This window comes from Stylophora pistillata, chromosome 1 (assembly GCF_964205215.1).
Source record: "Stylophora pistillata chromosome 1, jaStyPist1.2, whole genome shotgun sequence".
Lineage (NCBI taxonomy): Eukaryota > Metazoa > Cnidaria > Anthozoa > Scleractinia > Pocilloporidae > Stylophora > Stylophora pistillata.
In genome coordinates this window covers 1,874,005-1,887,448 of record NC_142519.1, presented here as the reverse complement: position 1 = coordinate 1,887,448, position 13,444 = coordinate 1,874,005, and the positions used below count along the sequence as shown (strand labels likewise).

General features: G+C 37.7%; 1 protein-coding gene across 1 annotated transcript; it reads left to right on the top strand.

Annotated features, from left to right (window-relative positions):
* The first annotated feature begins 8,337 nt into the window (after nucleotides 1–8,337).
* Nucleotides 8,338–13,221, top strand: LOC111340254 (microfibril-associated glycoprotein 4). Its single transcript, XM_022947077.2, has 4 exons — nucleotides 8,338–9,150; nucleotides 9,523–9,615; nucleotides 10,317–10,700; nucleotides 12,504–13,221. Exons 1-4 carry the CDS (start codon nucleotides 8,832–8,834, stop codon nucleotides 12,770–12,772), a joined length of 1,065 nt encoding a protein of 354 aa, XP_022802812.2. The 5' UTR covers nucleotides 8,338–8,831; the 3' UTR covers nucleotides 12,773–13,221.
* The last annotated feature ends 223 nt before the right edge of the window (nucleotides 13,222–13,444 follow it).

The window sequence follows — 13,444 nt, the reverse complement described above, 5'->3', positions numbered from 1 at the left end:
CAGCTACTCCAAAGCAGTGAACATCCGGCGCATTCCTCAAAATTGTTTTATGTCTTCACCACAATACAAGAATTTTTTAGATTTGTATTTCCTTTCTCCAAGACATCACTTTCATAAATGGCTGCCGGATTGATATTCTTATGTTTAAATTCAAATTAGCCTCGCTTGAGATAAGATTTGAATTTTGAACTGGAGAGCGAGGCCAGAATAGCTAATTTAAATTTAAACAAAAGAATATCAATCCGGTAGCCATTTCTGAAAGTGGTCAATGGAAACTGTCTTTATTTGTGGCGGTAAATTTGAGATCGAAGTAGGTGGTTCGCACGTTACCTCATGCCACCATGCTGGTGGAAGTAAACAATAGATACCTATATACATACATTTTTTATTGTGTTTTGGAATAAAAGTGAAGTAACATGCCCGCGGGTAGCTGAGCTAATCTAGGCGGGTCATATTTACAGGAAATAGATACAACTAAATATAGCTAAAAGTAACAAGAGAACTAAAAAGCTAGAATTGACAACAATGATTAGAGACTGCTGATAAACTAATGATATTGCTAATAATAAATGACAACAGTCTTGATGGGAGATTACTGATGCATTAAACGATATAATTGAATACATATCAACTGATCAATCAAGAGGAAGATAAATTCAACTTAACTTTTTGAACGATTCATTTGAAGCTAGGATCTCAAAAAGTGTTTGTTTTATTTTCCTCTTGAAGACATTTTTTGAAAGTTTTCTAAAAGATACAGGCATTTCATTCCATATTTTAGTTCCGACTCTAGAAAATGAATTCACTTGAATTGAGAGTCTGGAACTTTGTTCGTAAAAGTAATTAGAGGCAGAGGATCGAGTATTATAAGAATGAATATCAGAGACAAAAGATTTTGAATGTTTCCAGGAGCATTACTGTATCTTATTTAAAACCTAAGGTTAGCTAAATGCTCATAATACAAAAATTTTAAAGGCAAGACACCGGCGTCGATAAATAAAGGAATTGCATGCTGATTTCGCTGTGAGAAATAGATAAACCGAAGAGCTCGCTCTCGAAGCTTGAGAAGCTTTTCAAGGTACGATTTATATGCTTGACCCCAGGCCGTCAAATCATAGGTTAAATAAGGAGAAACAAGGGATCGATAAATAGTTAGAAGAGTATGTCTTGGCAGAAAATGCCGTAGTTTATAGATCAATCCTACAATTCGACTCATTTTTATAGCTACGTGGTCAATATGATGTTTCCAGGAAAGGTTATTTTCAATTATTATACCTAGATATCTCACGAATTCTTTACATTCTAGAGCCATATTCTTATTTTTATCGTTGTCGAATACCATTATTTTGGGGTGATAGGTAAGTTTTCTCTGAGTCGGTCTAAAAACTAAGAAATTTGTTTTTTTTAATATTCAAGGTTAGTTTATTGGCAGTTAACCAATTCGAACAATTTACAGAGTTCCTGATTTACAGTCGACTCAAGGGACTTGAGATTTTTGTCAGCATATACAGCGTTCGTGTCATCAGCAAACAAAAAGAATTTAATTTTTTATCTCATTAGCTCTTTTTGTTCGTCTACCAGCATTTGAATTTGACCCACACACGTCAACGGTGAGTGACAAATGAGCCTAGGTCTTCCCAGGGAAGACTTCCTTATATAGCGCGCCTACGTGTTTAAGTCAACAAAGGGATTACGCGACACGCCTCTTTACCACAAGGTTGAATTCGTACAGGCAGAAAGCCTTGGAGGATTTTTACAATTAGCGCGTGAAAGTAAAACAATTGTAGATGAAATCTTAAAAGGTTCTAAAAAATAGATCAGATTTAAATGCTAATTTTGCACTGGTTTTTTTTTTTTTTTTTTTTTTCTTATCAGAATCTGCACGATCACGACTAAGAAAGGCGAAAAAACTCATAACAGTGAGAAAAGACGAAGACTGAGGGGTGGTTGTACCATCGCCCGCACACTTTGAACAAAAAGATTAACTGTTTTTAACAAGCATTGTATTGTCGCATTAAAGTCGTCAGAGCACGTGTTTTCTACTTACAGAAGACTACGTAAATAAAGGATTCTCTGCTTTGTGGTGTAGATAAAATGTAAATTTTATTCAAATTGAGTTTAGTTCGTAAATTTGAATCGCGAACGAACTTGAAAGGGTTTTGTTTTTAATTTGATCGTTTTTCCCTCCTGATTGGTTGAACATTTTGACGCGTTAACTTCGCTAACAGAAGTGAAATAGATTCGAAGTTAAAAGCTGTTTTAAACTAAAACGACGCTTTGATAGCCATATCAAAGGAAATTACCAGGTGCAATGCCGACATTTCGCGAGGCGGTTAACTCCAAGAAACTTACGCCATGTTGGACCCTGGTGATCTTTTCGTTTATGGTGGCGTTTACCCTTTCTATTTTGGATTTGGCTGTGAATTTAACTGATCTTCATTTACCTGTGATAATAATGTGGATAGTAACAGTTACATCTGCGCTTTTCACTGCCGTTTACTGGTGTTATCAAAATTCATCCTTCAAACGCCGGCTCAAGGAAGGATCATGTATGAGATTTGGTCGCGAAAAAAATCTCGAGAAAAGATCTCTCTCTCCGCGACATAAAGAAAGTAACAGCGAAGGAGAGACGATTACTTATGGTATGGAAAGCACAACAAAGAATACCCAAGGGAACACAGGGGAACACAAATGAATAAGCAAAAGATTGCAAAGAACAGCAACGAAATATTACACCAACAAGAACGAAATAAGCGTCGAAGATCAGTTTTTACCCTCTGGCAATCGAGGCACCTTTACTCTAAAACCCATAGGAGATATCTCGTAAAGAACCCGAACCGAACAAAATACAAGGCATTAAAGAAGTCCACCAAAAAGGTAAATTAGCGGTCAGTTCCGCCCAAGAACACAATCAATATCGTAAAGCCATAACGACCAACACTATGACTGACGGACCATTATCTTGAACCGTGACTAGGAATTTTTCGAGAGATCTTATTGTTTGGAAAGTTAAACAAATCTTGCTACAATAGTGGCCGGAAAGAAACTGATCTTTTCATTTAAGTTTTTAAGCTGACAGGGACTTTTAAATTTTTTTTTTTTGGTATTTTTGCCGAATCGAAGGCTAAAAAACTTAACAAAACATCTAATAACAAACGTAAAAAGGGTTCCATAGCAAAAACCAGGTTTTGTTGAAATTTCGCTTGACTTAATAATTAATTTGTAAACACATTTTGAAATATCGTAAAGAAGCTAGGTAAGGCTGGAAGTAACTTCTCCAGTTTTACTACAATTCTTTTTAAACAGAGGAGTAAGTCTGCAACTGTTTCTATTAATTTGTGCTTTTCTTTGTTTATTGAAAAAACCGTTGAAATGTTTTGTTACTCTTTCTAAAGCCAACGCATTATAATTTGATATAGAATGAATTAAATATTATATGGGTTTTAAAATTTCCCTGACGTGTCATTTGAAAAGAGTCTCGCATTTTTCGCTAATCACTAAGTTTTGGAAGAAGAAAACGAAGGCGGAGGAGAATGAGAAGAAAGAAGAGAAGTATATTGCAACTCAGTGGTGACTGTAGTGCCCCCCCCCCTCCCATCTCCTTCTCTTTGACCGTCGCTCATGCTCACCCCTTAGTACAAATTTCTTTCTCGTCCCAGCCTTCCGCGGTTATAAAAATCAAAGATGGCAGATATAATTTTCACAAGGAGAATACTGAGCACTCGCTCGCCAAATCACGCCACATAGCTCAGTGCGACCCCCAAATGCGACCATATTTGCGGTAACAGACATGTTTCGTTTCCATCGCTCATCGTTTTCTTTTGTCAGGTTTAGTCAGGCACCTATGAGAGCTATAACAAGGCAAGAGGGTTAATCGCAACCCGGGCAAATCTAAACCCACTGAGTATTACAAGATTCATAGTTTGTTTCTACTCTATTATTACGTTTTCGCGTATCTTTCAAATCAATTGTTAAGAATTCGATGCTGATGGCAAAACACTTAGTTTGGAACACGTCAAATCAAGTTAGGGAGCATTCATAATTTATCTAGAGGGTGGGCTACGATGATTTCCTCACTTTTTTCCTTTCAGTTTTTGAACCCCCACGCCCCCTGATCATCTCAGGGTTTTTTTTCTGACCCCTCCTCAAGAGATTTTAGTTTATCAAAAGAAAATATCATAGCGCTCCCCCCCCCCCCCCCAGCACATAAGTACAACATGTCAAACTCACCCTTAGCCATATCAAAATCTTGTGACAGGTATATTGAGCTTTATTAGTAATTAGACGAGTCATCAAGGATTTGGAACTCTGACTACCGCATCAGGGTTCATAGAGCACAAGAAGACAGAGGCCAAGGAGAAGCAGAAAGAACAAATTCGACAGTAGGACATGCAGTTATTGATGGTGGATCCATAAGATGGGAATATTTTCCAAGATTCCATGACAAATCAGACGAAGAAATCGAGAAGATGACACTGAAAGACTATGAAAAACACAAAGATGAAAGAATTGAAAGAAACGCATGGAGAGTTGCTAATGAAATAGCTTTACGCATTGATGATGCACCCGTTCTGTCAGACTGTGTAAGGTATTTGTAACCGAAAAAGATATGGAGGCTTTCTTTTTTAATAGAAGTCAGCTCCATGATTTCATAGAAACACCTGACAATTCAAAAACTAATGTACCCGGCTATACTGAACTATGTTGTCAATATTTGTGACTATATTAGTTATCATTATGATATTGGAGAACTATACATGGAGTTTATCAAGGATGCCTGCATAGTAAAGAAAGGAAGAAAGCGCGTTTCGTGTGGCAATGGCTGGCTTGGTTCTGTGATGGACACTAGGATTCCGTGCCCTTTCCCAGTTATCGAGACATCCAGATATAAAAGTGTTTTTGAATCTCTTGCATGTTTGGATGGAAAGCCTTGACCAGTGGACAACTATATGCCAAGGGTACAAATTTAAAAATATTTCGCAGAAGGAAAGTCGGCAACAGCAAAAGAGATAGCTGAATTTTCTGTAGCTTTTGTGGTTTCTGAGGAGCTGGTTCAGAATAACATAGACCATTTAAAACACTTATCCTATTGCAAAAATCTACAAATTCAGGAAACTGCTCAGAAGAGGCGCGCGAGAGCATCTAAGAGCTATGGAGATTACAATTGGGAGGAGCTTCTTCTGACTGAAGGGCTAAATTCTCTTTACGTTTCGGAACTTGACTTGTATTTAAAGAATCACTCCTTAACTTGGAGAAAAAAGCTGAGAAAAGAAAACATGGAACTCATCGATTACCACTCGTTTGAAAGATACTAGGGCTGAGGCATTGAGAACCATGACTGTAACAGGGCAACGTCTTTTACAAAGCCAGAAGCAGTCTCAGATGATGATGATGATGATGATGATGATGATGATGATGATGATGACGAAGGCAACGACACTGTCTTGGGGAGTGAGGAAAGCGAGTGTGAAGAGAGTGAGAATGAGGAGAGCGAGAGTGAGGGGGGTGACGAGAGTGAGTTTGAGCCACTCTCAAAGAGACCTTGTAGCACAAGAAGTGGGCGTCATGCATCAAGTTTCATACTCTGGTTCTGAATCAACATTTTTTCGAAATTAAATAAAAGAAGGAATTATAAGAGCGTCGAACAACATATTTTCATTTCCTTTCCTTTAAGGAAAAAAATGGTTGCCCCCCCCCCCCCTATGCTCCATGTAATTTTTTTTGGAAATTCTTCACAGTCCCCCCCCCCCCCAAATCATAATAGGGAAAAAGAGTGACCCCCTCAAAATCATAGTAGCCCACCCTCTAGGTAAATAATTATGAATGCTCCCTTATTGAAGAAGGCTTTTCTTGTCGGTCATCTTAGAATTACCTCCCGGTGAAAGAAAAGGGTTTTTTGGCCCATGGAATGTATCCAAAGCCTTGTTTTTCTGCGTGAGCCTTGCGAACTGGAAGTGATTACATATCGCTATTTTCACGTTTCAATTTCGTTTGCAGCACGCGAGCAAATAACTAATTTCTTCGCAATAGTTGAACAAACTACATCGAAAATCATCAATACTTAAAGGCTACACAGGGAGAAAATTCAAGGAATTTGTTTTTTGACTTAAGGCTTCGTCATCTCGAAACGTAAAGATCTTACTTTATAATAGTTCATGTTTCCTTTTGCAAGTGAGGAGGTCATAGGGCAAGATTTACAGCTCGCATATCATCTAATTTGATAACAGAATCACGACACTTTTCCGTCAAATCGATAAAAATCTGAAATGTGCCAAGTTTGAACCTTATTTTTTCTTCTTTTTTTTGTTTTTTTGTTTTTTTATTTTTTGCGTTTGAGTACGTTTTGTTTTTCCGTTCTTTTATTTTTCGATATAAATATTTAATACTCGAAACTGAGGCATTTCAGCAAAAATGGATTTGGCACATATCTCTGGGTTTTCCTTGATGCCTTACCAAAGTCGCCATGCCCGTAAAGCGATTGGTTTGTTGACGAACCTTCTGTCGATCACGGATTTGATTTGGATATTTTCTTTAACCTTGCAGGCTCCTAGCTGTTTGTGAAAAGCGAGGCTTAAAGTCAAAGCGTGGGAGTCAAACTTTATCTGGCTTAAAAATCTTAATTCTGTGGCTCTGAGTGTAGTTAAAATGTTACTCAAGGAAAATGAGATTAGATAAAATAGAAAAGAAAAGAAAGATGTTTTTCGTCTTGTCACGAGCGTGGGATAAAGAAAAATTCTGAGTGCCTATGAGGAATTAAATCTCGTATTCCGCCTTCCGATGGTCTACTACTGAGCCATAGAGACTCTATGCTCCATGGTGAGCAGGGCTGTTACGAAGTTTCCTATGTAGCACGCGTTCTGCGTACGGCTAGGATCAGCAATGTAGAAAACGTCATGTGACTCGTGTGTGTAAATATAATATCAGTGAAAGATGGCAAATTCTGAAACGGTTGTTGCTTGCGTTGAGATTTCGCCATAAAGGACTTCCCAGTTCGATAAACAATATGGTAACGGTAGACAAATCTGTAATTCAAGTAGACTTGACATGGACTCCGTCTCAATTTTATAACGTTTGTTTTGTCTGGGCTATAGTCAGTTCTAGCAAGGTCTCTTCGTTACACTACTTTTCCGTTACTCCGGGGTTATTTCCATAAGTTTTGCAAATATATAAAAGCCAACTTTACATTCATGTTTAAGAGCTGCACCGTTTTCACGAACACGAATGAACACGGTTAGAGTATCCGGTGTTGCTAGATCTTTCCATTTTGGGGGAGTAATGAAACCACAATGAAAAAACATAGTACTCCAAATCGAATTACAACTGATGGATATCAATTCGCTTAATCTTTGCCATCCTGTATGCCTGTTGCCAGCTCCAATTGGGATGACTTCGGTCACGTAAATCGTTTAAAATGATTAGGGGTCAGAGACTGTCTCCCTTCTATTGATAATAATAATAATAATAACAATAATAGCAATAATAATAATAATAATAATAAACAAGAAAGAAAGACACTATGAAAAATAAATAATTAAATGATACAAATACAAAGTAGTTTTGATTATTAAAAACTTTTGATGATTATAGTGTATCACTTTTTATTTAAACATTTGATGTCTTACAATGGTCGATATCCTAGCTGAAAGAAAGGCGCACTCCGCTACTTCTTTCCATTTTTGGGGAACAGCGACAGCATCATTAAAACAGGATGATCTTCTGATCATAGGAGTAGCTCCAAAACTGTTTACAAGCCTGTATTGACACGTATCTGATGTATCAGTCTGGCTTTCTCTCCTTGTCTTCTTGTATTTTTGCTGCCTGCTTCGAATACTATTAGGTTTTGCAATAAACTTTGCTTCGAATTCACAAACAAAAAGCTGGAAAAACTTAGAAATAAAAAAATAAAAGATAGAAGAAATCTACAGAAAAAAGAATACAAGCGAAAAGCAAAGAACAGCTGTGATTGTAAATTATCCTGGCTGGATGAAGGCCATGTATCCGGCGTCACTGCTTCTTTTCATGTTTGGGAAATAATGTCAGCATCACTAAGACAGGATGATCTCCTGAAAATGTTTTCAAAGTTTTTCTAAATGTTGTGTTTCTGATTGATTCGCCTAATTAACTTACATCTTCCTGTATTCCTTTCGCTGGCGTGATTCTAAGGTGAACTTTGTTCTAACAGACGTCTGAAGCATCAAAATCAAATGCCACAAATAAATTCTGAGTAGTTATCCTGGCTGAATGAAGGCCATGCGTATCCGGCGTCACTGCTTCTTTCCATGTTTGGGAAACACTGTCAGCATCGTCATGACAGGATGATCTCCTGAAAATGTTTTTGATTTTTTTTGAATGGTGTTTAGCTGACAGATTTCCCTAATTAACTCAGTCTATATCTTCCTATATTCCTTTCACAGACGTGGTCTATTTTAAAATGAACTTTGTTCTAACAGACGTATGAAGAATGAAAATCAAATGCCAGAAATTAATTTGGTTTGAGAACAAAGAGGAGGGGGAAAGTAAAATAATAATAATAAAAATAATAATAATAATAATAATAATAATAATAATAATAAGAAAACAAACTAAGACAAGAAATTGGGTCTAATAGTTAGGGTATTTCTGAATGATCACCTAAAAAGTTTTGCCTTTTGTTCTAGCTATCCATAAAAAAAAAAAAAAAATTGTAACAAGCAACGACATTTCGGAATGCAACATACGTGTTCGTTCATCATAAATCTGTTTCAGTTTCAGTTATATCACTAGTATCACGCTCTCTTTTCTGATTGGATGATCTCTTCTCCACCCATGGAGCCCAGATCCATAAATTTAGAATGATGCAAAAACTTTTCCAGTGTTCATTCTTGTTATCACAGCAAGAACGACTGAAGTGTGCAAACCATCATACGATGCTGTCCAAAATAATTCTTGGAGTCTTTATCTCCTTTTCCCTGTTTCACTCATTGGTTATCTGCCAAGGATCAGTGCAGAGACAAAGTCATGCAAGTTCCAAAACGTGCAACATCAATAACAACTTTTATGCGGGACCCAACAAGAAGATCGAAAATCTTCTCCTGGATGTGAAAAAACAACTGAGCAACATTCAAAAGGATCTCAACATATTGCCGCAGAATGGGGATGGCGACACGCAGGGTAAAATCTCTTTTTTCTATCACTGATGACTGTTGCTTGCTAAGTTTGTATTTCGTTTTAAACATACTGAAAATCTTCGAACATAGAAATTTATCGTTCAAATTGAGGGCGTTTTCTTTTACGTGCATAGGATCTAACGTTTTTCAAGAGCAACAAAATTTTGCGCGAAATTTAGATTTGTAGGCCGTGATCTCTCTTTTTAAAGAAAAAGATGATTCGTTACCAAATTTAGTGACTGCCCACCTGATCTGTTTGTGAACATGTAAACCATTTACAAATGACCCCGAACCTCAAATCTACTTACGAGAACATGCACCTCACGCACAAGTTACGCAGACGTTTGCCTAACTTCCTTTACCAACTGACCTTTAGTTTTACCGGACGACAATAATTCTTCCAATCCATGTACCCTTGACCAGCTTGCGGCGGAAGGAGGAAGAAATATACCCACAGCGAAAAATAAAGGTAATTGTGGATACCTTACGTACAGTTATTTATTTTGTTATCTCGGTATTTGAGTTCGAGTCAAATTACATTAGTCCACTTTTTAAGACAACCATGATAAGTATTTGCTTTAACTCACTATATTTTGCTTATCTGTAAACTCAAGTTCTTCAGTGACACGACGCTCATGGCTCACCCAGGTAGTATCACTTTTTTCACACATGCCAAGTGTATTATCCTTAAGATTTACTTCCGGCGGCGTGTTAGAGCCATTTCGATCTAAACCCCTCAGGTACAAAATGATCTTATTTTGAATATTACAAAGTTTTGCCGTTAAGAAAAATGGTCAACGTGTGAAAATTTACAACAATGGTAAATTTAAGGTTGGTGGTTTGACAGAAAAAAAATTGCAATTGTGGTATTGTTTGGATCTTGTCGCGGGGGAAGAGGACAGTGGGTTGTTTTCAATATCTATTGAGCTGGCATTCTGTCTGCCTCGAGCTATCAGTAATATAGACTCTGTAATATAGACTGCCACGAGCTGTATGTAATATAACTCAAGAAATATAGCTTTATAATTTAAGCAATGTAACATCTTTTTAAAACGATTTTGTATTAATAAAAGCGAACAGTAATTTGTTTCAGAGAGCATTTAAAGTTCACAAGCACCTTGGCATTTAATTTTTTTGTACTTCGATAATGATTTTCAACCTTATTTGCAGTTATCAAGAAGAATTGTGCTGAGCTGTATAACATTGGTCATAAAACCAGTGGCGTCTATAAAATCAACCCCGATGGCAAAGGTGCTTTTCTTGTATACTGTGATCAAAAAACAGCTGGTGGGGGCTGGACAGTGATCCAGAAGAGGATGGACGGCTCTGTCAATTTCTACCTCGGTTGGGACGATTACAAGAACGGCTTTGGTAATCTGAGTAGCGAGTTTTGGCTTGGATTGGACAAGATACATCGTCTTACCCTCAGTGACTGGAACAAGCTTCGCGTTGATCTGAGGGATGAAGATGGAACTAAGGTCCACGCCGAATATGAATTGTTTGCTGTTGCGAGCGAGAAGAACAACTACAAGTTGAGCCTCGGATCATACTCAGGTTTATTTTTCTTAAGCACTGTTTATTTATCGCAGGGGCAGGGGATGGGGGGGAGGGGAAGGGGGATCGTAATTGATATTTCTGTGATACCCCACCCTTAAGGGCCGTACGGCCACGCGCGGGCGAGCCCATAGAAACGATGTGAAACTGGAAAGTTGAAGTATGTAGGGCGAGACGGGTTGATGTGAACCGGTCCAGAAAAAGCCGTCCGGCCTAACACTTTCGACGCTTTTTTGCAAGAACTTAAAAGGGCTAAAGCCTAAAATTGTTTTTTCTTGCGTTCATTTTAAGCTAGCTTTAGAGGAATAATATAGGGCCTTGGTATTTATCTTCGTTCACTTCTTGTGATTTACCACAAAATTCGTTTCCCGCAGCGGTCCTTAGCAGCCGTCGAATGTGACGTTAGTGATGGGGAAATTAATGGATAGATAATAGATAGATAATAACCTTTAGACAGGGTGCGTTCTCACAGGAGTGGTTTTCAGAACGGCCCTGTAAGCACCCACCCACCCCACCCCAGGGGAGGACATCCATCACACAGATTACTCGTGCGTGGGAAATTGACGTCTCCTACCCCTGACCCTGCAGGAGACGGGACCTCCATTTATTTGTCCCTATCCGAGAAGACTAGAATATCTAACCATTTCTTGATGTTACAGAAAGGAAGCATATTCTTCTCAGTTATTTTAAGACCTTGAGTGTTGGTCCGGCCGGGGCTCGAACCCTCGACCTCCCGCACAATAGTCCAGCGCTCTATCCATTGAGCTAACCGGGAGTTTCTCTCACTCGCAATGGCAGCATATCAGCATGTAATGAATGCACACTACATTTAGTATTGGCTTTTGTTTATTTTGGAACATCTTCGGTCGTTCAACGTTTGATGACGACTTCGCGACATCTTCGGATCGCTTCGAATGCTAATCGTAATTAGCACATGATCACACTGTTTCCCAAAGCCACTTATTGTTAGTTTTGTACGACTACAGAGGACGATAAGCATCTCACGAATATTTGAAGATGGCGTGTGAAAAAGAAAAACTTTACATTGCAAAATGTTTTAAAATATGTGATCAGCGCATCATGAAAACCTCTTTATCGTTTGAATCAGCGAATTATACTCAGTAGATCCGAAGATATATTGTTTTCAGTTCTTGTCGTCACATTGCAAAAGGTGTTGAACGTCTCAAAATAATTTCACAGTGGCGTAATTTCAAAAATATTTTCCTTTCAGTAATATCAAAATAGGTTTGATCTACACATCATCAAAACTTTGAAGAAAAATTTTATCTATTCCAAAAGAAAGCAGTTTACTATTTTAGTCTACGAAAAATACTCAAAAGAGCCGCAAAATTTGCGAAGCGAGCAAGGTTGAGTTTAACAGTGACCCTATGAAACGGTACGTGGAATAGCGGAATGGCGGAATACCCTACAAAACGAAATGTTTCGTTTCATGAAACAAGTCTCACAAAAATGGAGTTGCAATTAATAATTTACTGTAAAAATTGAAATTAAAAGAAGCTTATTTTAATCATAACTGGATCGTAGAGAATATACCGATGGAGAAACAGTGAGGTTCTTGAGCTAGCCCTACAAGTTATCACTACTGTACTAACACTATTGTCATCATCATTATCACTATTACTAATACATCATTATTATTTTTATTAGTATAATTATTGCTATTAATTTATATATTTTTTAAACATCTTTCTCTTGTGGAACAAGCCTAACTCATAAATATGCGAGAAGCGGCAACAGTTGCCATATGCAGTCTTAACTGCCTATTTTTTTTTTTTAATTCAGGGACGGGAGGCGACGGCCTAACCTATCATAATGGCATGACCTTCACCACCAAAGATAAGGATAGTGACGCCCACAAGGAAAACTGTGCACTGAAGCATAGTGGAGCTTGGTGGTACAAAGGATGTGCGTATTCGAACCTGAATGGTCTTTATCATGTTGGCGTACATTCCACAAATCCCGTCTATGATGGGATTTTTTGGAGCAACTGGAAGGGAATCTATAATTCTATTACACACGCTGCGATGAAAATCAAACCAGTCAAGTTTTAGAAACCGAAATATGATAGATTTATAGATCGTATTTCGTTTTCTTTATCTTGAAGGCATAAAAGAAGAGCTGCGATTGATGTTTTGAAGTTAAACCTTTTGTTAGAGTATTAGTGAGAATAATTCAATTAGGATGGCACTTAAGTAAAAGTTTCAAAAGGCCTCAAGCGTTGTGGACCAGTTTAAGTAAAAGCAGAACAGAATAAACACAGGCTATTTCTCGTTTTTATCAAAGGATTTCAAATTCCTAAAATGTAGCATTTGTGAGTAATTTTTCTTTTATTGAGAGAAAAACTATCTATATTCAGTAAGGTTTGAGTTGATAGAGATTCTTTAAGCAAGGAATCCTAGGTGGTTCGGCAACTTTTGTTTTTATTTGATTCCTTACCTAAGAGGTGCTGTGCAATTTAGGTTGGGATAAATTACAATAAATCCAGCTCAGTTTTCGCAAATCATTAGTCTTTCCTTCGTCTTTTCACACCTAACATTACAGTCTTTTTCCGGGGACAAAATCGAAAGCTTCAAACGTTAATTTTCGCTGTCTGATTATCAATTTATTTTACACAGAAACCATGAGTTAAACGAAGAGGAAAGCGCACAATTAACATGATTAAAGACGATCCTTTCGATTTCTCGACCAAAGCTGATTTCCTTTTCACCCTGAAAAGGGTTTGG